Source organism: Aulonocara sp. 'chitande type north' Nkhata Bay, linkage group LG18, assembly GCF_057382095.1.
Source record: "Aulonocara sp. 'chitande type north' Nkhata Bay isolate Kocher_YH1m ecotype deep benthic linkage group LG18, A_spYH_male_GT1.1, whole genome shotgun sequence".
Taxonomy (NCBI): Eukaryota; Metazoa; Chordata; class Actinopteri; order Cichliformes; family Cichlidae; genus Aulonocara; species Aulonocara sp. 'chitande type north' Nkhata Bay.
In genome coordinates this window covers 38,757,263-38,781,656 of record NC_141361.1, presented here as the reverse complement: position 1 = coordinate 38,781,656, position 24,394 = coordinate 38,757,263, and the positions used below count along the sequence as shown (strand labels likewise).

Sequence of the window (24,394 nt, the reverse complement as noted above, 5' to 3'; positions counted from 1 at the left end):
GCTGTATGGTGTGTGTAAGCTGGAGAGGGCAGCTGCAAAGCTGCGTGTGCTTCATTGTAAATAAAAATCACTGACATCAAACTCCCAAGCATCGGGTCCTTCTTGCTACAGTTGTGCCGAAACCCAGCTCAGTATGATGGATCAGCAGCCAGTCCGGGCAGTGGAGGCATTGGCACAGATGGTGGGAGAGTTGGCAGTGATGCACCAGGAGCTGGAGGTGGTGCTGAATAAACTGCGGGTCCAGGCCGAGTGACAGACATTAGATGCAGCTGCTGTCAGGCGAGGCCCAGGTGGCCACCCTCAGCCTCTCCACCCAGGCAAGGGCCTCGTTTGAGAACATCTGGGGTTGGGAGACAGGCCCCTCACCTACGCCGGGTGGCTGCACGATGCCACACACTGCAGGCTGCAGCCCAACCCCATGCTGAAAGAGGTGTGACTGCTGGATGTGGTAGTGCATGAACAGTTCGTGAAGGGGCTCTCAGCAGAGCGGAGTGGGTCGGCTATCACTGGCCAGCGAGCCTTGAAACTGCCGTGACCCTAGCTGAAGATCACTTGGTGGTGCAGCTGGGGCAGTCCCGAGAGTAGCTGTGGCCAGTGGAAGTCGACCAGTCCCGCCCCTGAGGAAAAGATTTCATGACAGGACACATTTGCCAGGATTGCCCAGTAATGGAGGTGGGACAGATGTTCCTTCTGACACCGTCCTCCGGTCCCAAGAGAGACAGACTGCATACTGGTAAGGTGCCAAGGGAGTATATGCCAGGCCTTGGTGGCCTTGTGGTCCACCAAACCCTAGTTAGTCCAGGGGCATTACTGGAGGCAGAGTGGGTGGTGGTTAGGTGTGTGCATGTGGACATTCATAAATATCCCATGGGACCGGTTGAAATTAATTATGTCAGGCACAACACATAGACTGAAGGCTGTAGTTAGCTCAAGCCTGATGCACCCTTTGAATTTTGGAACAGATTGGATCGAGTTCAGTAGGTTAATGGGGCAGTGCGAATGTGGCCAGTAGGGACATGCAGGGTCTGTTGCTGTGCTCAGCAGTGATGTGAGGTCATCTAACGCTGACTCTGGGGAGGAGGAAACAGCGGGGCCTTCATGGGAGAACCCACCAGTTCTGATAATTCCCTGGAGGATTTTCCAATGGAGCGGTCTTGTGACGCTATTGCGATGACCATGTCAAACCATGCCATGGGCGACCGTGGCTCAGGGGGTTGGGAAGCGTATCTGTAACCGGAAGGTCGCCAGTTTGATCCTCGTGCTCTCTGTCCTGGTCGTTGTGTCCTTGGGCAAGACACTTCACCTACCGCCTACTGGTGTTGGCCAGAGGGGCCGATGGCGCGATATGGCAGCCTCGCTTCTGTCAGTCTGCCCCAGGGCAGCTGTGGCTACAACCGTAGCAGTGTGTGAATGTGAGAGTGAATGAATAGTGGTATTGTAAAGCGCTTTGGGTGCCTTGAAAAGCGCTATATAAATCCAATCCATTATTATTATTATTAAACAATTGCAACAGCATTTTGCAGATGTGTTCTAGCCCCTACAAGTACCAATCTCGTAGAGCACCCTATTAAAGTTTGACGCCTACCCAATGCCCCAGGTCGATGAGCTCCTGGACCAGTTAGCACTGCTCGCCTTTTCGCAACACTAGATTTAACTGTGGGATAATGACAGATTTCCTTGCCTCCACAGCCCAAGGAAAAGATGACCTTCTCTACTCTGTATGATTTGTATCAATTCATCACACTTGTTCGGCTTGTTTGGAGCCCCAGCCACTTTCCAGCACTTCATGGACTGGGTGCAGCATCCACACAGTGCATATGCTGGTGCCTATCTGGGTGATTTGATCATCATCAGCCATCTTACTTTTACATTTTTTTTGGGAGGGGGGAGGGTGAGGGTTCATATGGATTTTTAAAGGGACATGCAATTGTGATTTCATTATGTCATATAATGACAATAAAGCTATTCTATTCTATTCATCCACTGTGACACCTGAGTGGAGCATATGCAGTGGGTGGCTGTGGTCCTGGAGTCCCTCAGGCAGATGGGGCTTACAGTCAACCTGAAGACAAGTGCAGTTGGATGGAGGGAGGTACAGCATCTGGGGCACCAGTTGGAGAAAATCCAGTGGATGGCTGACTCCGTTCGTTATTACCTCCTGGTCTGCCCTTTCACCCTCTGAGCAGTGGGTTCACCTGTTATTCATCACACTAACTACACCTTACCTATTTCAGTAGCCGCCGGGCCTGGAGGAGAGAGCTGTGTGGTGTGAGTGAGCTGTAGGGGACAGCTTAAAAGTTGCATGTAGATTAAAGAGCAGAAAGCATTGCAAATAAAAATGACTGTCATCAAACTGCTAAGCATCAGGTCCTTCTTGCTACAGCCTCCTCTGCCACCCAACAATACTGGTTATCTATAGTCCTGCCGGGGGATGATAGGACCATCCTGACTACGGAGCTGATTGGCCAGTCCTTATTTAAGGTCTGTTCCTGTTGATAAAAGTGAGCCAGCACACAAAGCTATGTGGAATATCTACATCTAGAAAATTGCATCTAATGTAATAATGCTGCAATACTTCAAAATGCACCTGTTTAGCCTACTGATGTTTCAGTATTTTCTTTACTACTAATCTTCAAGTTGATTAACCAGAAATGAATGGCATGTGTCCACAGTGGGTTTGGCTATGAGCTGACCTCTATCTTTGCATAATGGTTTTAAAACGGTGATTTGTCTCCACATTTGTCTCCTCAGCTTGGGTCACGATTGTTCCTCTAGAGAACTAAGATACATTGTGTTGCCAGGAATTATTCACTGGTTTCTTGAAAAGGTAATGGGCAACCTCACAAAGGATTACAAATCTAGAAAGCTCTAAAAATAAAGTTTGTGATTGTGGGGTTTAGTATTGTATTTAGCAGCGTGAATGCTCACAAAGAGCTTGCATCAACACACACACACAAACACACTTGCAGATTATACCACATTGCAAAACAGAATAACACATAAACACAAGCAGGTACTGGGGAGGTTATTTAACTAACTATCAGTTACACAGTGGAACTTTGAAGTGGGTCTACTTCTGCATACCTTATTTTTCATATTAAGCAGTGGCAGTCAGACCTTTTACTGATGTTGAGAGGGAATTACTGAGACAGGCATAACACAGTCACCTGAGGTTTTACAGGTCACTCATCTCTGTCCCTTTGAATTACAAAAAGCAGCCCAGTGCCAATCACATCAACATTTTAGATTTTTCGTTGTCAAACAATGTCTATGGTTAGGGTTAGCCTAACCCTAAATTTACTTAGCCATATGCCGGGTAGCTAAATTCAACTCATGTTGCACTCTGACATTTAGTCTGTGCAGATGGAAATTGTAATAGACATATTTCTGTTAACACTGGTGGACACTGTGTCCAGTGTTTTAATGCCAGGTATGAAATGCCTTGCATGCTCAACCATCCAAGTAAGGAAATCCCAAAAAGTTGATTCTGTTCATCTGGACGTAGCGTTTTCACTGGGAGAAACATTTCGTCACTCATCCAGGTGACTTCTTCAGTCTCAGCTGACTGCAGGTTTCCAACCTTATAAACTGTACATTTGCACAATGACTAAAAGTGGGTTGGCCAAAGACGTTTTAGATGTTTTAACCCACTTTGGCAAGGACTGCCTAAAGCTTGTACGTCTCTCCCACAAAACGCTACGTCCAGATGAACAGAATCAACTTTTGGAGATTTACTTACCTGGATGATTGAGCATGCATCAAGACTATTCAGTTATCATAGTTTGCTTCTCAAGCTTTTTGTTAGCAATATTCATATGTAACATGTCCTTAAGCCAAATTTTTAAAAACTCGTGGCGTACACTATAAGCTGTGGGCTGTGAGTATTTGAATGCTTCAAAAAAGATTGCTGTCTGGTTAACTAAGATTTTGATGTGCACGTTATGCTTACGATCACAACTTTGGAGGTCCCAGTCATGCAGCAACACGATTAATTAATGACTAGGCTTGTGTTGTGGTTAGATCATCTTTTGTCTGTTTCTGATGTCTTCATCCTGCCATAAGATGTCATTTGTTCTGCTCTTCAACATGAAATGAAATGAAGGCGCAAATAGCTAATGATATCCAACTTGACACTGAACAGCATATAGAAAAGTCATCTGCAACATTGTTCTCTGGCCATTGTGGGTCTTTGATGTAGACGTGTCTGTAGACAGGTACACTGAATGCTATGTTTGTTTATCACTTAAATATCCCAGTTCATACACTTTGGAGAATGACTGCCACCAAGAAATCTGAGTACACAACTAGTATAGTAAAAATGATCGGAAATATGATCGTATATTCGATGCAAATAATAGAAAGTGAAAATTGCACCAAACCAAGTGCTTCTTGGATGGTGTCAGATTTTCCAGCAGCACAAATCCTGCTACATATGTTTTTTTTTTAGAATGTACTGTATATATCAAGTAATTACATTAAAACATTTTCTTGCAGCACCATTAGGTAACTGCCAGACACTTCTACTCCCTGTGTGGCGTTAAATACCTCCCCAACACTTAGTTTAACACGACACTTCAAATAACAGCAAAATTAATTTATTCATCCAACAAAAAATATTGAGAAAGTCAGGGTAACTGGTAGCGAGGCAGGAAGGGAAACACTACTAAATTAAAAATGAACTCTACAAACAGGAAAGGATGTTGTTCTTCATGAGTTCATGTCATTACCTAGCATTCAGAGAGTAAGGCTGCTATTGGCTCTGCACTTACTTCTCTCTTCAACGCAAAAGGAGGATAGAGGAGGAAGAGGAGAAGGAAGAGGGAGGCTCTCCAAACCAAGAGGAAGTAAAGGAAGTAGAGGTGGGTTGGTGGGTGGCAAGAAGGTAGGTGGAAGCGTGGGAGTGGGTTGGGTGAGTGGAGGAAAGGCAGAGAGGGAAGTGGTAGAGAAGAGGAGTAGGTGGCAGTGGGGTTCTTGGGAGACAAGAGTAGTAGACTGGTGGTAGGGAGTAATGTTCCCTCTAAGGGTCTGGACACACTAGAACAAATCCATATCACCTGACTCTGAGTACATACTGCACTGTTACTAGTGAGTGTGGGGTTTTTCTTAATGTTGTTTAACAGATTGTTTTTAAGTGCTCCTATTATGTGCAAAGATAACCAGGCCCAAACCCAAATTAAGACTGCTAATGAAGTACTAAAGCAGTGACCTGCGATTGATTTGTCTTTGGTGGTGTTCCCTATCTTCCCAATACTCACATACGCATGTGTGCTCTTTTGATTTTCTTTTAATGAACATTTTCCTGAAGTAAACTTTCTAAAGAATCGTGTTATGTTGTATATTGCTGTCCCGGTCTGCAACACATGTTTGATAGAATATTGGTTGGGACAAAAAATAAACATCAATGCCAGAGTACTTTTTGTCTTTTTAGCAGTAGATCTTCACAGTTTTCAGTCTGATTTTGAAATCCTTGTTGCTTTTTCATTGGTTTGCTTGTTTATTTACTTTTAAAGCCCAGCATGTAAATGGGTGGTGTTTGGTGTAGCTTTTAGGGGGGGTTTCTAGCTTCCACTTGTTATTGCTTTCAATGTGAAAGAAGCAAGTAACTATAGCTCTTATGTGTCCTGAACTTATCAGTATGACGATGCAGTTATCACCACTACTTGCATTTCTGTGCAAACACTCATGAAGTCAGATTTCTCAATTTACAAATAATATGTTCTAAAACACCTAATCGTATTTGTAAGAAATCAGTTTTCATTCAATAAAATGATTTAATTATTTGTATTTAAGTCATTGATTTAAAAGAAGAAAATACCAGGGTTATCTAAATATAATAGTATAAGTGGTATAAATATGATATTTTTTTACATTGTCAAAAGGTTCTCAGAGTTGTAAGCTGATGAATGTGGCGAAGCCTTCATTATTCTAGTGTGCCATCAGTTATAGTCAGTGATATTCAGTAGTACTTTCCAGTCATGTAAATCTGCAGTTTTCACTCCAACAGAACACCAAACAACATAGGAACATACAAACTCTCAAAGCACCTAAGCAATCGCTTACTAAACCCTGTCTCCTAAACTGAAACATATTTCATCCTGGGTCATGTTTCTTTCAGCTAACCTGCATGAAAGGCCCTTGCTGAAGTCCTCCATCACTGCCGTTTATTCATCATTTTGTGATGACTGGGTTTCCCATGGTAGGAGCATTCTTAAACTGTCCAGAAATATCTGTCATTAAATCTATTTTCCAGTTTATTTAAGTTAGTTTCAGTCTTTGATCACTCTACTGCTCTCCCACTTTTGAATACAAATAATCAGTCATACAGTGCCTGATTGACAGAGCACATATTATGATAATTAATTCTAATATCTAAGAGAAGTGTTTATGACTTGTGTGTTAATCTTTTAAGAGTTCATGAAGTCTTTGTAGTGATTTTTCTCAAAAGGGCTGTCAAGTGCCCAGTTGTTTTGGCATTGATAGAGCAAAAACCTGTCACATATCTGCTAAACTAAAAACAAACTTATGGAGTCCACTTGGTTTGCCCTCGTCTACCTGGAACTGTAGGACTGGACACCACTGACTTAGAGGAAGCATTGATGGAAAAAAGTAAGTTGTGGAGAAAAGGGAATCAACAGAGGGGGGAGAAGGTGAATTGACTGGATTTGAATGGGGGTTGGGGAGGAATTATTTACCTGTAAGAAATGGCAAGCGCGCTCCTGCTGCTGACTGCCCTTAGATTTGACTAGAGCTCTATCTAGGTTTAGGTTACCGGATCCTGCGCTGGCTCGTGGCTGGTTGTGGCTGCTGTTGTTGGTGTAGACCTCTCGGGCCCTGCTCACCGTTAGGCTTGATGACCATGGCCCTTTCTTCACAAGGGGCCCGTCCACAAGACCCACTGGAAGCAAGGAGCCACTTCCTCCACCGATACCGCCACCGCTGTTATTGCTGCTACCACTAATTGGCACACATGCTGTCGACGCTGCATACTTCACATCGTTGTTGCTCCAGGAGGCTTTGAGTGCAGAATGGTGGTGTGTGTGGCCATGGTGTGCGTGGGTGTGTGTGTGCTCGTTTAGTGTGCCATAAGGGTCCATCATGAAGTACTGCTGGGACTGCGAGGAGGAGAGACTGGGGAGGGGAGTCTGGGGGAACTTGTCTGGGTTGTTGCCGGGATACCGGCTTATTGTCATGGCAATAGGCGAGGGGGAAATGGAGGGGGAGGGTGAGGGTGGAGGTTGGTGGTGGTGAGGGTGGTAGAGACACAGCTCCCGTTCCAGGTTGTCATCTGAGCTCCAGTATCCAGAGCCTGGAGCAGATGCTGAGCCGTGGAGCTGGTGGTGGTGGTGGTGGTGGCTTCGATGCTTGGGCTCTGCTGATCTACAGCGCTCACGGCTCTTACTGCGTTTCCGATGGCGCACTCCCACTGGTGGAGTTTCACCTTCTGGGCTGGCCCTCGAGCCACCACCACCACCTCCTCCACCGCCACCACCACCACCATTAACACTCCCATTATTGGCCCCCTTGGAGGACTGTGTGTGGTGTGGCCCTTCCAATGAATGTGACTTGGTGAAGAGTTTCTGGACTGAGTGGACAAGATGGCGAATTCTCCCTGGACTGTCATTGTTGTTGTTGGCCCCCATCCCCCCACTGTGGGCCTGCACCCCTCGTTTGTATTGCAATGTATGGTAGCCATCTCTGGAAAATGATGGCTGACGTTCAAACGGGTCCACAAAGTTTGCTGGTACCCGAGTGGGTGTTTTACCCCCATAGCCTCCTCCACCTCCTCCTCCTCCACCACCACCTCCTCCTCCTCCTCCTACATATGGTACCATGGCCATACACTCATCCTTTACCTCAGGATGGTGAGATGAGGAGGTAGAGTGGCACCTCCTGGGGAAGGTTCCATATGGGACGATGCTGTTGCTGTCAGAGGGGTATGAGGTACGCTGAGCATTGTAGTAGGGCAGCTCAGCTGGATGTGGCATGGGAATGGGCACAGGCATGTCCATCTGACTGATCAAATATGGCTTGCGGTCAACATGGTGACCCAGTGGATCATATGATGGTTCATAGGAGACCACATGATGGTGACCCCGGCTACTGGACAGGCCTTTCATAACGGGGAAAGATGGGTGAATGGAAAGAAGAAGGATATGGATGAGAAATGCCAGGTAGGCCTGTGATCACAGAAGGGCTGCAGAAGACTGTCCCTGAGCAGAGAGCTACAGACTCTGAAAGAAAGGGAGAGAAGAAGCAACAAAAGATCAGTTAATAACCAGTTAAGCCACCAGGGGCTTTCTGAGCTTCCTGCTCAAAAAAGACATGCCCAAAATGAGTGGAGTGTTTCTCTGCAATTACAAACTCTGTGTAAACAATCTTGGTATCAAAACAAAGTTAACATTTGTGAGATTTCATCAGAGGTGTAAATACTACAACGGATGTTACTGTGTCAAAGTTACTGAGGCTGGAACACAGAAAAAGTAAGTAGATTTTTTTCCTCAAGTTATTTGTTATTTTTTTTAGCATATAACCACTTTGAAAATATACTTTGGTTCACATTTAAATTCATAAAACCAGTAATCAACATATGAAAAGTGCAAAGATTTATGCTTCTGAAGTGAAACAGTGAAAAATTTTTGCGCTTTTAATAAATAAATAAATGTTCAGACGTTGTCTAGTTTGTCCAATTTTGGCACACTCTGACACCACGTGTGAATTGAAAATTTTGAGGTATTGAACAGCAGACACTATTTAAACTCAATTGCATGTCTAAAAATGCTTGTTTTTTGAATATTTTTGAAGAATTACCCACACACTCACATCCAACGGCCTATTCTGCCGTGCGCCATAGACAGTTTAAATAGGTTTTGGTGCCTTAAATTCTGAGGGGCTGTAACTTCAGCTTCTATTGGCTGATTTGCATGATTGACACCTCTTTTTAATAGTTTGAGCCAATAGAATCACTGTAATTATGCCATGTTCACATCAGTTCCAATCAGAAGTTGCAAGTCGAAAACTCCACATGACCCTAAAAGTAAGACACAATCCAGTAATGTGACTGTAACTTGGCTGAAAATGGGGATTGTTGATGTGGCTCTGATGCATTGTGTTAGCACCGCCATTATCAGTTTCTACAGCTATCGGCTATTGGTGGGGAACAGCGCAGGAAAACGCTCAGCTAAACGGCTTTCTGCTTTAGCACATATGGAAAGTTATGCATATTTGTGGTCTTCTTTGCCACTGGTTCAATGAACTTTGGTCGGAGCGTGGTGAAACTTGCAGATTTCGAATCTGTGAGATCTCTGGTTGCTAACTAGGCAATGTCTATCCGGTTACACGAAGTTGAGTGAGTTCTTACCTCCATTGTTTGTGTTTAGTGAACTTTTGCGAAATTATGTAACTGCTCTTTAGCGTTTGGTCGTTGTAGAAATGGTTTATATGAGCTTTTAGCTGAGATTCTGAGGTTTCTGTGGATACCACACAGGTCGATATCTGCATAAAAGACCTGACGGAGGGTTAAACTGCAGTTCATCCCCTTTGCTCCCCGGTGGCCTTGGGGCTCAAGAAGAAATCCAACATAAATTATTGCTGTTTAAGCCACCAGAACTCATAAGTCCCTGTTGGAAGAACACATTTTAAGGGTTTTCAAAAAGATACTCTGAGCTAAAATTGATCACGTTTAAAGTGAGTCTAATTTTTATAGCAAACTCTCAAAGCTTTATATGTACAGAGTTTGCATATATAGAATTACTGATAGAAAAGGTAAGGGCTGAGTTCACCTTAATACACCTTACTATAGCTTATTAAACCTACCCTTTTTATATACAACATATTGCAAATGTCAACAGTTTCAGACAGTTCTAAACTTTACCAGCAGACATGACCAAAAAAAAGAAAAAAAAGACAAAACTAATTTTTCATGAACAATGATAATTATACTTTAAGTTTGAAAGAAGATTGTTTTTCTTTGTACATTACCAGTGCAATGTTGAAGACAAGTAAGTTTAAGTTTTGTAGCAAGACGGTGGGCTCATAATAATCCAGTCCATTTATAATTGTTGTAAATGTCCTCTGTACCATTTAAGCTGTATTTGTGGGGGTTTTATGTTTGTTAGTTTCTTGTTAATTTTGTAATTCTGTTTCTCTATAATGCCACAGAGTAGGTTATATATGGGACTAGGGACCAACATTGTATATATAAATAACTATTTAGATCAAACATCTCTTTAGTTTTATATGATATGGTTTTGGACATTTTTGCTTTTACACCTGTTTACATTGAGCCTTCCAACATAATATATATTCAATTAACACACAGAAATTTGGTTTCATACTCTGAATATCATTCATCATAATTTTGACTTTATTTTTTTATTTCCCTGTTACTTTATTTTGCTGTAATGTAGTGATATTTGATTTACATCAAACCATTCAATTCCCGTTCCACTGCATTTAGAAACCATTTGAACCTTTTCCAGAGCAATATACAGTTTAGGGTCCAAAATCCTTGGTGTTTGGAGGAAGAAACACTACGTGCATCATGGGAAATCCCTAGCAGCCTGTGCCTATTGCAGCGCAAATAAAGGAGAATGCAGGGTTACCTGATCCTGCCACTGTTACTTTAGTTCTGTTTTAGAACCTTATAAAGTACATTTTTCTTTTTACATATATCCTCTTTTCAATTGTGATCCATGACTTTTCCACACATGACTGTTTCCTTCTGAGTTTTCTTACTGGACAGATTTTTTCCTCTTTTTTTTTTTTTTAATCTTGAGACATTGTTAATGAGGACAACAAAGCCCCATAGGCTCATCATTAATATAAACAGGTTACAGGTTTATTTCATTAGATCTGTCTTATGGGCAGTGATGGTTTCTGGTGTTCTGTGTCATATGACTTTACAGATACGCTGGGGTAATAATTATTTGATCATCTGCTGAATTTGTAAGGTTGCTCACTTTCAAAGGAATTATATTTTTTTATGGACAGAGACAAAATATCAACAACACAAAAACACCACATTACATAAAAGCTGTAAACTGATTTATGTTAATCTTGACTGTGAGGATGATGTTCCTTGGGCCATGCTCAGCATTTCTCTTCCTCCAAACAGGTTGAGTTGATGCTGAAAAGCCCCATTTTCTCCCAAGCCTTCTTTGAATCATTTTGATGTTCAGAGATGTTACCAATGGTGTTCTTGGTGACTGTGATCCCAACTGCCATCCTGTGTAGTTTTGGGTTGATGTGCCACCTTCATCCTCACCCCATGAGGCAAAATCTCCCTGGAGCTTCAAAATGAGGGTGATTGATGTCATTTTATATTTCTTCCGTTTCTGAATAATCGGAATTATACCACCAGCATCTCAAACCATTGATACAAAGCAAGGTACATCCATGTTTCCAAGTTGTTTACACTAGATTCTCACTGCATGATCCAAATGTTGCAGAAATCAATAGACACCAGACCAGACAAGATTTGTTTGTTTTTTGTTTTTTTCCTGTCTATACAATCCACATAGATCCACATTTTCAGATGAAAGTATTCCTTTTTGATGAAAGTATTCCAAGATGTTAAGACAAACAGCCAAGTCATCTATTAATTGGAGGTTTGGTGGTTCTGTCCCCGTCTGATCCAGTCTGCATGCCAAACAGGGCAAGATACTAAGCCTCTGCGATGCATCCATTGGAGTATAAATGTGTGTGAATCTTAGATAGAAAGCACTTACATAGAAAGAGCATAGAAAAAAGTGCTGGTGTGAATGGATGAATGAGGCAAGTTGTGTAAAGTGTTTTGAGTGGTCAGAGAAAAGCACTATATAGGAACCAGTCCTTTTACCATTTGCTATTCTAGTATTTGTAGCTTCTAGGTCACAGATCCTCTCAGTCTCTAGCTTTAGTAGTTGCATAAGTTTGGTGTTAAGCATGCATCATATCACATAAGGTTATCATATCTAGCAGAATAATCTTTTTTAAAGGGTTCTTTAGCTGTTTAATTTCCTGCATAGGCTCATGCTTCATAGCTTTCTGTTTACTTTATTTCGCTCATCTGAGATCAGAGATTTACTCATCTCCTGCATTATTAGCTTTCTCTGTTGGGATCTTAATTTGTTTTTCTGTTGTTTTCAGTATTTTTTCAGTATTTCACTTTGTTTTGCTGGAGTAGCTGCACTTCATAGGGTTTTTGAATTTGTTTGTTTATTTGTTTTATTTAGCCCTGGGAACTGTAGTCCAAAGTAAATTTAGATCAGGCTTTTCCTTATCTAACTTCTCTTACCATAGCATCAGTAATCCTACTAAGCAGTCACATAAACATAGCTATCCCCGTGATAAGTCAGCCGAGGATTTCCAAACTGAGCTACAAGTATGTTCTCATGATAAGGGTGTCATTGACAGTGTATGACCAATTAAAAACATGCACAGCTCTACTAGTAGAAGAGGAGCATGATTTCTGACTGCCAAACTGTCATATGAATTCGATTCATATTTATTTTATTTATATAGCACAAAATTACAACAACAGTTACCTTAAGCTCCTTTTTGTTATAAGGTAAAGATCCTACAATAATTCAAAAACCTTACAATAATACTAAGACATGCACACATAATACAAGCCAAGACGCACTGAATCATCAATGTGTCTTTTAGACAAACCCCTCTGTTCTTTTAAGATTGGTCTTAAAACTTTCTTTTCTGACACAGCATTAGTCATGGCTGGATCAGGTGACCCTAAATCTTCCCTTGTGTATGTTGCATTAAGTCTAGGCTTCTGAGGGTTTCATATGATTCTGAGCATTTCTTCTTTACTCACCTTCTTTCACTTACGTTTATACACCACTCTGCATTTAAACATTAGTTATTATCATTATTATCTGGCTCTCTTTCACAGTGTATCTTTAGTCCTGTCTTCTTTCCCTCACACCAGGCTGGTCGAGGCTAATTGCTGCTTCTCCCTGAGCCCAGTTCTGCCAGAGGTTTCTTCCATTTAAAAGGGAGTTTTTCCTTCCCACTATTGCCAAAGCGCTTGCTCATAGGGGTTTTCTACTGTAGGGTCTTTACCTCATAATATAAAGCAGCTCGAGGCAACTGTTGTTGTGATTTGGTGCTATATAAATACAACTGAAGCGAATTGAAAGCGATATACTGTAGCTGTAGCAGACCACTGTGTGAAAGGCAATGAATGCATATGGATTTGTGTATGCTTTGGTTCATAACTAAAAATGTGCTAAGAAATTAACAAAGTCTGGTTAATTTGAAGCTAAGAAGAAAAGCAGTGTCAACTGTCTCAGCTGTTTGGTCATTTGGAAATTATTGTTTACTCACTGTAAATACATGCACTGTTCTCTAACTTTGAGCGCACCTGTACGTAGAGCTTGACATAGCTTCTGTCTGTAGAGCATGAACATGGCTCTACAACAGGGATTAAAAAACGCGATAAGACTGAGTCCGTCCGCTATCACGCTGTGACTGAAAGAGGACAAGGTAAAAATTACATCTGAAATGTTTGTAATAATACAGCAAATTGATTGGGTCTTTTGAACATCCTTTGCCTTATAAATTAGAGGGGTAGTGCCAGAGCTGGGGGCAGACTGGCCACTTGAGATAACTTGAATATTTCCCAATGACCTGAGGGTAACTTGCTTTCCGTGAACAGTCAACTTGATTAGGAAACAGTTTATGACCCACACTGAATGCCCACATCAAACGGGGAAATTTATAATTGATAACCAAACAAAGATGCAGTTCATACATTTCAGCAATGACCAGCATTCTACCAAGAGCGTCGCAAAATTTGCAGCTGAAAAGGGGAATGAGTAATGTGTGTGTAAAACCTGCACTTACACTAGTATTTCTCTCTGAAAGCCAAGTGCTTGTTCATACTGCATACACGAGAGGAGGCTGAAGAAGCTATGTTCATGATGTAAGGGTTAGACAGAAACTGCTAGAACTGTGTGTGGTTCTGAGAAGTGAGGCTTATTTATGCATCTCTCCTTATTAGAGGAGAAATGCATTGTTTAAAAACTATTCCTCCATATAAAAATGATATGTGTGTAACAGCTGACCTGTGCAATACGTAATAGAACAAAAAATATTATTTGCCATCATATCCCAAGCAGTGCATGTGTTAATGAAGATACTGTTATTGTGAGATGTGTTTATTGTTTACTAACCTCTGTGCAGAAATGTGACTAAAAGCGTGAAATACTGGAACCTGTTCTGTTCACTGGAAAAAGGAAATCAAGATGTATCCGTTTGTGCATCTTACGTTGGGATTCTCCTGCTCCCTACTGCTGACGAACTATGTTAAGTTCAGTTCTGCCTTGTTTCAATAACATCCCAGTATTATTTCAGAGCATAAATATGTCTGGATCTGTTCAAGTACTGGCACTTTACAAACAGCTTTTAGACATCCACCACATGTCACTCTTGTTCTGATAACATCTCCACCTCTCATTCTATATACTGCATTTTCTGCAATACAAGGTGAACTTAAAATCCTTTAATTTTCTCAAAAATTGATAGTGCAAATCGTGGCTCAAGAGTTGGCAGTTTGTCTTGTAATCGGAAGGTTGCCGGTTCGAGCCCCGGCTCCGACAGTTTCGGTCGTTGTGTCCTTGGGCGAGACACTTCACCCGTTGCCTACTGGTGGTGGTCAGAGGGCCCGGTGGCGCCAGTGTCCGGCAGCCTCGCCTCTGTCAGTGCGCCCCAGGGTGGCTGTGGCTAAATGTAGCTTCATCACCAGTGTGTGAATGTGTGTGTGAATGGGTGGATGACTGAATGTAGTGTAAAGCGCTTTGGGGTCTATAGGGACTAAGTAAAGTGCTATACAAATACAGGCCATTTACCATAATCTGGTGCACCTTATGTATTAATTCTGGTTGTGCTTACTGACCTTGAACAGATTTTATGTGGTACACAGAACTCAAAAATCAGTCAAAAAATGTTTTAGTACGACTTTGGTAAGCTATGACGCCGCACTGCACTGCTTGATGGATTATCGGAGCCTTGTGGCTACCGTAGTCAGGAGCCTCGCGGAGTAATCTGGGTCCAAACTCCGCTTCAGGTCCCAAAGTCTAACGAACACTGCGGCATCACTGAGAGTTAAAAACTGTCTAAATTCTTTCATCTTTAATAAAATGGTCAGTGTTGCTGCTTTACCAGGTGTAACATCCAGGCATCCATGAAAACAAAATTTATTAAGTTTAAAGGAGTTAGAAGTTAACAGGAAGTTAGCTCGCTAGTTTCCACCTGAACCTGATATAGCATGTTCTGAAACAAATTAAAACGTACAGCTCTCCTATCACTTCCCAACATGAATGAAGACACAAAACTAAACAGCAGTGACGTTTGTAGGGTTACTGAAGTTGGGCTAGCTGGTATATAAGGATGTGCTACGTGATCGCTAGCGACACAGCTATGTTAGCATAACATAAACACAGTGAAGCTGGAGGATGAACTTTTTTTCACTCGATAAAAGTTAACGTGAGGGTTCCTGATGGTTAGGGACAAATGCAATCGCGTGGCAGGATGCTGTAAACAGACAAGACCTCAGTCAGGAGAACAACTGAGATAATCCATCCACAATATGAGGTTAGTCATTAATATACTGTAACAACATGGGAATAGAGCAGCTGCAAGAACATTAATGAATCAATGGTAGGGAAGTGGAGGAAGCAAGAAGAATGAGTTGAGTATAGTTTGACTCATCTGACTGTTTTGTTTTGCTTAATGCACCTTATAATCCAGTGCGCCTTGTGATCTGAAAAAAATAAACGGTAAATGAAATAATTTTGCACACCTACCATGAAGAGATGGATACCACAGCATATGCTCATTGGTTCTTTGGACGGTTCTTTGGATTTGACAGTATTTTTGCTTGGAAGCAGATAGTATTGTATGGTGGATCAAAATCTGTTGGAAGTTTTTTGCTTTCCTAATTCCATCGATTTTGCTAAGATCCCCAACAAAGTTGACTAATATGCAGCCCAGAGGATGACAGAGCCTGATGCATAGTTTGATATTTGCTCTCTGCTATAGGTCAGGAGGTAGAGCAGATTATCTACTGATTGGAAGGTTGGTGGTTCGATCCCTGGGTTCCCCTAGTCTGCGTGCCAAATATCCTTGGGCAAGATATTAACCAAGTTGCTCTCCGATGTATCCATCAGAGTATGAATGTGTCTGAATGGTAGTTAGAAAGCACTTCACAGCATAGAAACAGTGCTTGTTTGAATGTGGCATGTTGTATACTGTGTGCTTTGAGTAGTCTGGGGGAGTAGAAAAGCGCTGTATAAGAATCAGTCCATTTACCACTCCAGTTCAGTTCTTGTGTAATATAAGATGCACAGGCTTTTCTTCCTGTTTCCAGGCATTTTGGCATCTTGTCAACAATCAAAAAAACAAGACTCTGAAAACAATGTGATACAAGGACTGGACTACAAATAAGAGAAAAAGCAGCCAATGTCCAAAGAAGAATTTTGAGAGACTTTCAGAAAACTGGAGAACTATGGCTCAAGGCCATTAAAAATATGCAAGAAAGTCTGGCTCATTGAAAATAAAATATAAAGAAATAAGAGGTGGTTTGATACTTTTGCATGGTACTGTATTTGTAGTGTGACATGTTATTCAAAGGAAAACGCTACCAGGCTAATTGGGTTTTTGTGAGTGTGTGTTTTATTTTTTTGGGCAGGCACACAATGTAGCTACTGTATATGAAGGTCAGCTTATATTCCAGATATTTGTTTTTGCAAACCACAGTCTGTCACAATTGAAGTTAACAACATATTAGTAAATTAATTCTCAAAATTTAATTTATTTCTTCACTCATAACATTTGTAATGTGAAAATCTTAAGTTGTTCTCTCATCTTAACAGTAACATATCTAAATTGTTTAACTGACAGACCAATAGTGAAAAAATATTTTCCTTTTGTGACAATGTTGCTGATTCAGTCACTTACACTGGATTAAAAGGTGACTGGTTACAGAAAAGTAATAAACTGTACACACGTTGCGTTTCAAGAAGAGTAGTACTGCAACCAAAGCTAAATAATTATAAGCGATTTCTTGCAGAATCAATTAGAAAATGCATAGCTTGGGTTTTTTGTTGTTTGAGTCAAATGGAGCATAAATCATAGATCAAATGTATAAAGTTACCATACATATAGTATAAACTTTAGCTCATCACATAAACACTCTGTAAGGCTCAGTGGGTAATTAAGAAGAAGCAGTTATCTGGGGTAATATCAGCCACACAAATGTCAAAGGAAGCATAGTTTGCATTTCTATTTAGTGCTACACTATATTAGTACTACACTAACACATCCCTCATTTATCACTTCAGATAACAGTAATTAAAATGTCCCCACTATGATCTTATATAACAGTGGAAAATTCTAAGACTGCTAACCAAGCAGTGCTAATACTGAACAATAGAGAGACACAGTGGTGGCAGCATGCATAGCTGGGTGTATTTGTACTTGTAGTGGAGATGTTGAGGTGCATTAATGTGTGTTTATGCGTGTGTTTGCTCTCTCCTACTTGGCCAGTGACATCACTGCTTAACACAATTTGACAGCTCCACTGGTGGAATGACTGCTAACAAGCTCCCACAACTCCCACTGACCTGTGACTTGTCACACTGACTACTCAAGTAGAAGCCCCTGCTCTAAATCTGCAGTTCAATGAAAATAAATCTTGGTTTTCTAAACCAAATAATGGTCTTAGTAATTATGTTCAATAAAACTGAGTTGGTCTGTGTAATGCACCAGTTGAAAGTGTTTCTTTGAATAGATTCTCTGGAGCTTAAATGGAGTGATGAATGCCATTTGCCAAAAACATAATCCCTTAATTTTTGTGTTGATTGTTTATAGCATATTAATAACATTTTTCATATTCACCAAACTATTCAGCAAGTATGGATGGAGTAGATTAATCCTGAAAAGGACCACTCCCATCAGAAAAGAAGTGTTTCATCAGAACAACACTGATTTGCTGTGACCTTTTCCTTTAAAGGAGCAAAAAGATCCAAACCATGCCCCACTTCACAACAGAGCCACCAGATCCACACATTGTAGGACTCTGTATGTTCACATATAAACATATACATACAACACAATGCAACATGGTTATTACCCTTTTTGTAGTGGAGTTGGACTAGATAGTCAAGCATCTCCACTGCCTCTGTGAGACTTTTTCAGCAGCGTTTTGGATTCAAAACAAATTTTAAACCCATCACGGAACAGCTGTAACTCACAAGGTCGAACACGTCATCCACTATTAGGAAGGTCAGTGGTTAACTGTCAATTGGACGCATGCATTGATGTGTGAGTGTATGACAGATAAAGCACTATGTGGATAAAATAAGTTCAATTCAACTGCGTTTTATTTATATAGCACCAAATCAAAATAACAGTTGCTTCAAGGTGTTTTATATTGTAAAGTAAAGACCCTGCAATAATACAGAGCAAACAGAAAAACCCCAAGAATCAGATGACACCCTATGGGCTTTGGAGACAGTGGGAATGAAAAACTCCATTTTAACAGGAAGAAACCAGGCTCTGGAACCGATTGGGGGTGAGGGGAGGAAGACGAGACAAAGTCACATTGTGGAAGAGAGCCAGACATTAATAATAGTTAATCATTAAATAAAAAGTGGTAAATAATTTGTGAAAAAGGTGAGTGATGAAGAAACTTGTGAGAAACCCTCAGCAACTTTGACTTATTGCACAATGACAACCAAATGACAGTTCAACCCTATAACTATATGCTTAGTAAGTATATGCTATGCAAAAAGGAAAGTTTTAAGCCAAACCTTAATACGAGAGAGGGTGTCTGTCTCCCAAATCCAAACTGAAAGCTGGTATCACAGAAGAGGGGCCTAGAAGCTGAAGGATCTGCCCACCCATTCTATTTTTAAATATCCTTGGAACCACAAGTAAACCTGCAGTCTGAGAGTTAAGCGCTCTATTGGGGTGATATGAGTAGAGCACCATGAGGTCTTTAGGATAAGATGGGACCTGATTATTCAAGATCTTGTAGGTGAGGAAAAGGATTTTACATTTGATTCTGGATTTAACCATTAGCCAATGAAATATCAGAGAAATATGCTCTTTCTTTCTCATCCCTGTCGGATCAACTGAAGGCTTTACAGGGACTGTTTAGGACATCCTGATAATAATGAATTACAGTAGTGAAGCCTACAAGTAATAAATGCATGAACCAGCTATTCAGCATGAAGTGAAATGCCCTCTGAGATAATTTGACCATGTCCTGGTCAAAAATGACTCCAAGGTTCCTCACAGCGTTACTGGAGGCCAAGGTAATGCCATCCAGAGTAAGCATCTGGTTAGATACCATAATTCTATGCTTGTTAGGGCCAAGTGCAATAACCTCAGTTTTATCTGAATTTAGAAGCAGAAAATTAGAGGTCATCCAGGTCTTTATGTCTTTAAGACACTCCTGCAGTTTAACTAATTGGTGAATGAATAAATTGGAATCTATTAGAGTCTATTAGATAGATATGATACAAACCAGATACAGTGCAGTACCTCTAATACCTACAGCATGCTCTAATGGCTCTAATCGAATATTATGGTCAACAGCCTCGAACGCTGCACTGAGGTGTAGCAGGACAAGCACAGAGATGAGTCCACTGTCAGAGGCCACAAGAAAATAACTTGCAATCTTTACTATTAGCCTTGTAATGTGTCAAGCAAGTCTTCCATGTGTGGGACATTGAGTCATAGGCTGTCTGGTTTTAGAATCCTGGTGTACTGGTCTATCAACCAGTAGCAGGTTCTTTGGCCCTCTGGTGTTATTTCCAATGCCCTTCTGAGCTGCATTCACCTATTGACTCGTATACCTGCTCTACTTGGTTGCTATGATGCTTAAGAGGACTTTCCATGTTGTGTAACTAAACCATGGTGTCATAACTTCATGGAAATCCTTCATGATCACAATTTATTGTTTTATTATTAGGAGCCCCCTTATTTTTGCTGCCAGCCTGTCATCGAGTGCCGTTAAGTTCTTCAACCAGTAGGTGTGGATAGCATCAGATCCTGTTGCTGTTCAGTTCTTTATTCTGGAGACTCACTGTTGGTTGTCTTCTATTGTGATGTTGACTGGCTCTTGTTTTCGGTTGGGTTGCTGTCGTCTGCTCAAGCCTAGTGGATGCAAGTATTGAGCTCATGTAGAGCCCAGGTTTAGTGAAGAGAGTTTGACATAACAATATACCAGCCATATTTAAGTTGATCAGCGCTATTTAATTAAATTGGCTAAAATAGTGACTAACCATTGCATCTGCTAGCACACAAAATGACAACTGACTGGAGCACGATAGCACAAAAGAAAGTCTGAAAGGGACAGTAACGGAGAGCACAAATTTAAACTAATGACCAAAGAAGGAGGGCGAGAAGATGATTGGAATAGAGTAATGATGTTAATATTGAGACTGCCAGTGTGGGAACGCGATAATCAAAACCAACAGATAGCCAAACACCCACAATAAACAATAAATATGAACTCTAATAATAATGTGTGTTTTGATAGATAGATAGATAGATAGATAGATAGATAGATAGATAGATAGATAGATAGATAGATAGATAGATAGATAGCTGTATTAAAACTGGTAACTGTGGATTCAGCCGTCAATCTATCATATTTAGATATAAAATATGATAGACTGACAGTTGAATCCCCCCACCAGCAGTCACCTCCTGCTGCATTTTTCAAAGAGCCATATGTGCCAGCCAGGCTGGGTTCTTGCTGTGTGTGTAGGCAGAAGGAGAAATGAAAATAGGGCTGAGATCAAGTTATTTTAGGCTAAATGGAAGCTGGCAAATAAAAAGCCTTTGAGTCACCCTCTGAGGGTGGATACCAGAAGTGGAGGATGACAGGATAATGTAGTCTGATGGGCATATATGTCGATACCAGAGATGGCACAATACCACTTTTTATGTCCGATACCGATATCATAAATTTGGATATCTGCCGATACCAATATGAATCCGATATAGTTTTTTTTAATCAATAAAACTGTTTTTTTTAATATCTTGCTGCATTTTGCTGAAGTTCATAATCAAGTTTAAAAAAAAACAACAACACTAAAGCTATTCTGTTATACCTGTATGCAAAAAAATATTTCATAGTTCAGCAATACTGATCAATCTAATAAACTTAAACCTACACCATCCTCCCTATTCTGGTATTTTAAAGAGTACTTAGTGTAAATATTAAGCAACCTAACTAATAGGGTTAGGTTGGTAACAGCAACAACAAAAAAAAAAAAAATAGGGAACCACCCCTCACGCTCCACCTCATGATGCTTAATCGACGTAATCAACCTTAATTTGATGCAGTGTGAGAATCAATTATTGCACAGAAATCAATTATTTTTCAAGAAATATTAAATAGATTCAACATCTTTCTTCAACAGAACTGCAGACTGCACAGATGGTACCTTCCCAAAGGAAAAAGTACTATAGCTTACTAGGGTATATATATTAGACTTAACAGTTACTATATACAGTAATGGACTTCTATTCATTTTACATCAAATTAAAACTTTGGGTGTCAGATAATTATTTATTAAAAGCTAGACATTTTAAATGAGAATAAGAAAGAAAAGTATGTCTTTGTGCCCCCTTTTCCCTGTTCATGCCCTATCGTCCCCCCTGGCTAAACTTTGCTAGATCCGCCCCTGCACAGTTACCAGCCGTCAGCTACGTAGAAAAAGATCCTGGTGTAAAAAGTAATATTAAATAAATTCTAACAACAGATTATCAAGCTTAAACGTGCTGCTGTTGTTCAGCCGCTGGTTTTCTCTTTCTGGTGCAAAGTGGGCCAAAAACAAAGAAGAGAGACGAACTCGCCACAGAAAAGCCGATCAGCTGATCATTAAGAAGTTTCATGATTGAAGTAGCAGCAGGAGAGAGAGAGAGAGAGAGAGGCAGTCGCCCCATAAATCACTTGAATGCTTTACAAACATTCAGAGATGAACTTACACACTTGCTTTACTTCTCTCTGGGATAACTTTCTCAGAGATGATAAGGTTGTGCTAAGGTTATGAGGCGAGTTACCGCGTGTCGCAAGTTTTGTGAGGTGCTTTCGTGATATTTCATGGATCGGATTACATTTTTTATATCTTTCCGATATCCGATCCAGTAATTTAGGTCAGTATCGGACCAATACCGATACCTAATATCGGATTGGTCCATCTCTAGTCGATACCCGGGCACAGATATTTTGTCATAGATATGAGACACATGAAGTTGTGTAATGTACCAAATTAAATTTACATACAAACACTACAACCTTTTATCTAAAACAAAACAAAACAAACAAAAAAAGGTTCGTAAAGACTCTAGACAACCTGCTGAAGTTGAAACTGAGCATCAGAATGGAAAGAAAAGTGATATATGTGACATTGAGCACGGTAAGTTTGTTGGTCCAGAAGCCGCTTAGTACCAGCAAAACAGGGCTTAGTATCAACTGAGCATTGTTTACACACCAGAGCCTACCTTAGTATTTTGCTGACCACGCCCATTTCTTTATGACTACAGTGTAATTTTGACAAAGGTCAAATGATCTGAAAGTGGTTTCTTTAACATATCAATGAGTTCACTGTACTCAAGTGGCCGCCACAGTCGCCTGATCTTATTCCAACAGAGCACCTCTCTGATATTGTAGATTGGGAGATTCACATTATGGATGCGCAGCTGAAAGAACTGCAGCTACTGTGTCATGCTACAGTGGCTTGCAAAAGTGAACTGTCCCACATTTTGTCACATTACAGCCACAAACATGAATCAATGTTATTGGAATTCCACATGAAAGACCAACACAAAGTGGTGCACACGTGAGAAGTGGAACAAAAATCATACATGATTCCAAACATTTTTTACAAATAAATAACTGCAAAGTGGGGTGTGCGTAATTATTCAGCCCCCTTTGGTCTGAGTGCAGTCAGTTGCCCATAGACGTTGCCTGATGAGTGCTAATGACTAAATAGAGTGCACCTGTGTGTAATCTAATGTCAGTACAAATACAGCTGCTCTGTGACGGCCTCAGAGGTTGTCTAAGAGAATATTGGGAGCAACAACACCATGAAGTCCTTGCAGGAAAAGGTGGTTCTACAAAGTACTCAGGGGGCTGAATAATTACGCACACCCCACTTTTCAGTTATTTATTTGTAAAAAATGTTTGGAATCATGTATGATTTTTGTTCCACTTCTCATGTGTACACCACTTTGTGTTGGTCCTTCAGCATCATTCGGAGGGAGATTGGGGGCATTGAGTTCGAATGGACCAAGCTCAGCACCTCCATTGCCGAAGCCGCTGCACTGAGTTGCGGCCGCAAGGTGGTTGGTGCCTGTCGTGGTCGTAACCCATGAACCAAACAATGAACACCAGAGGTCAAGGGAGGCACTAAGCTGATGAAGGAGTCCTATTGGGCTTGGTTAGCCTGTGGGACTTCGGAGGCAGCTGTTAGGTACTGACAGGCCAAGTGGAACATGGCACGGGCAGCGGCTGAAGCAAAAACCGCCTCGAAGAGATTCTGCCAAACCATCAGGTGACTCAGGAGGGGGAAAGTGGGTGCCGGTGGAGTGCTGCTGACTTCGACTGAGAAAATTGCCATACGGTGGAAGGAATACTTCAAGGACCTCGTTAATCCCACTGTCACATCTTCCGTGGTGGAAGCAGAGTCTGGGGATGAAGGAGATGAATCTCCGGGGATGACGTCACTGAGGCAGTTTAACAACTCCTTGGTGGCAGAGCCCCTGGGGTGGATGAGGTCCGCCCTGAGTTCCTGAAGGCTCTGGATGTTGTAGGGCTGTCCTGGTTGACACGCCTCTACAATGTTGTGTGGAGATCACGGGAGGTACCTCTGGATTGGTAAACCCGGGTGGTGGTTCCCAGCTTTAAGAAAGGGGACCAAAGGGTGTGATCCCACTATAGGGGGATCACACTCCTCAGCCTCCCTGGGAAAGTCTATGTCAGGATGCTTGAAAGGAGAGTCCGTCCGCTAGCCTCAGATACAGGAGGAACAATGCGGTTTTCGTCCTGGTCATGGAACACTGGACCAGTTTCTTATCATCTCAAGAATACTTGAGGGTGCATGGGAGTTTGCCCAGCCAGTCTACATGAGTTTGTGGACTTGGCATTCGACCATGTCCCTCGGAGTGTCCTGTGGGGGGTGCTCCGGGAGTATGGGGTGTTTGGCCCAATGCTACGGGCCATTCAATCCTTATACAACCATCGCAAAAACTTGGTCCGCAGAGCCGGCAATAAGTCGGACTTGTTCCTGGTGGGTGATGGGCTCCGCCAGGGATGCCCATTGTCACCAATTCTGTTCATAATTTTTATGGACACAATTTCTAGGCATAGCCAAGTGGCGGA

At 41.4% G+C, this 24,394-nt stretch overlaps 1 protein-coding gene across 4 annotated transcripts in view; it reads right to left on the bottom strand.

Moving 5' to 3' along the window:
- Positions 1-24,394, bottom strand: part of LOC147309152 (disks large-associated protein 1-like) — a 168,637-nt gene that overhangs the window by 70,164 nt on the left and 74,079 nt on the right. For 3 of the 4 annotated variants that reach the window (XM_086270641.1, XM_086270640.1, XM_086270643.1), the window contains one exon: positions 6,693-8,231. In XM_086270641.1, the coding sequence (XP_086126767.1) occupies positions 6,693-8,117 (1,425 nt within the window). In that variant the 5' untranslated portion in view covers positions 8,118-8,231. The remainder of the gene's footprint in view (positions 1-6,692; positions 8,232-24,394) is intronic. The other variant, XM_086270642.1, reaches the window with a different exon arrangement.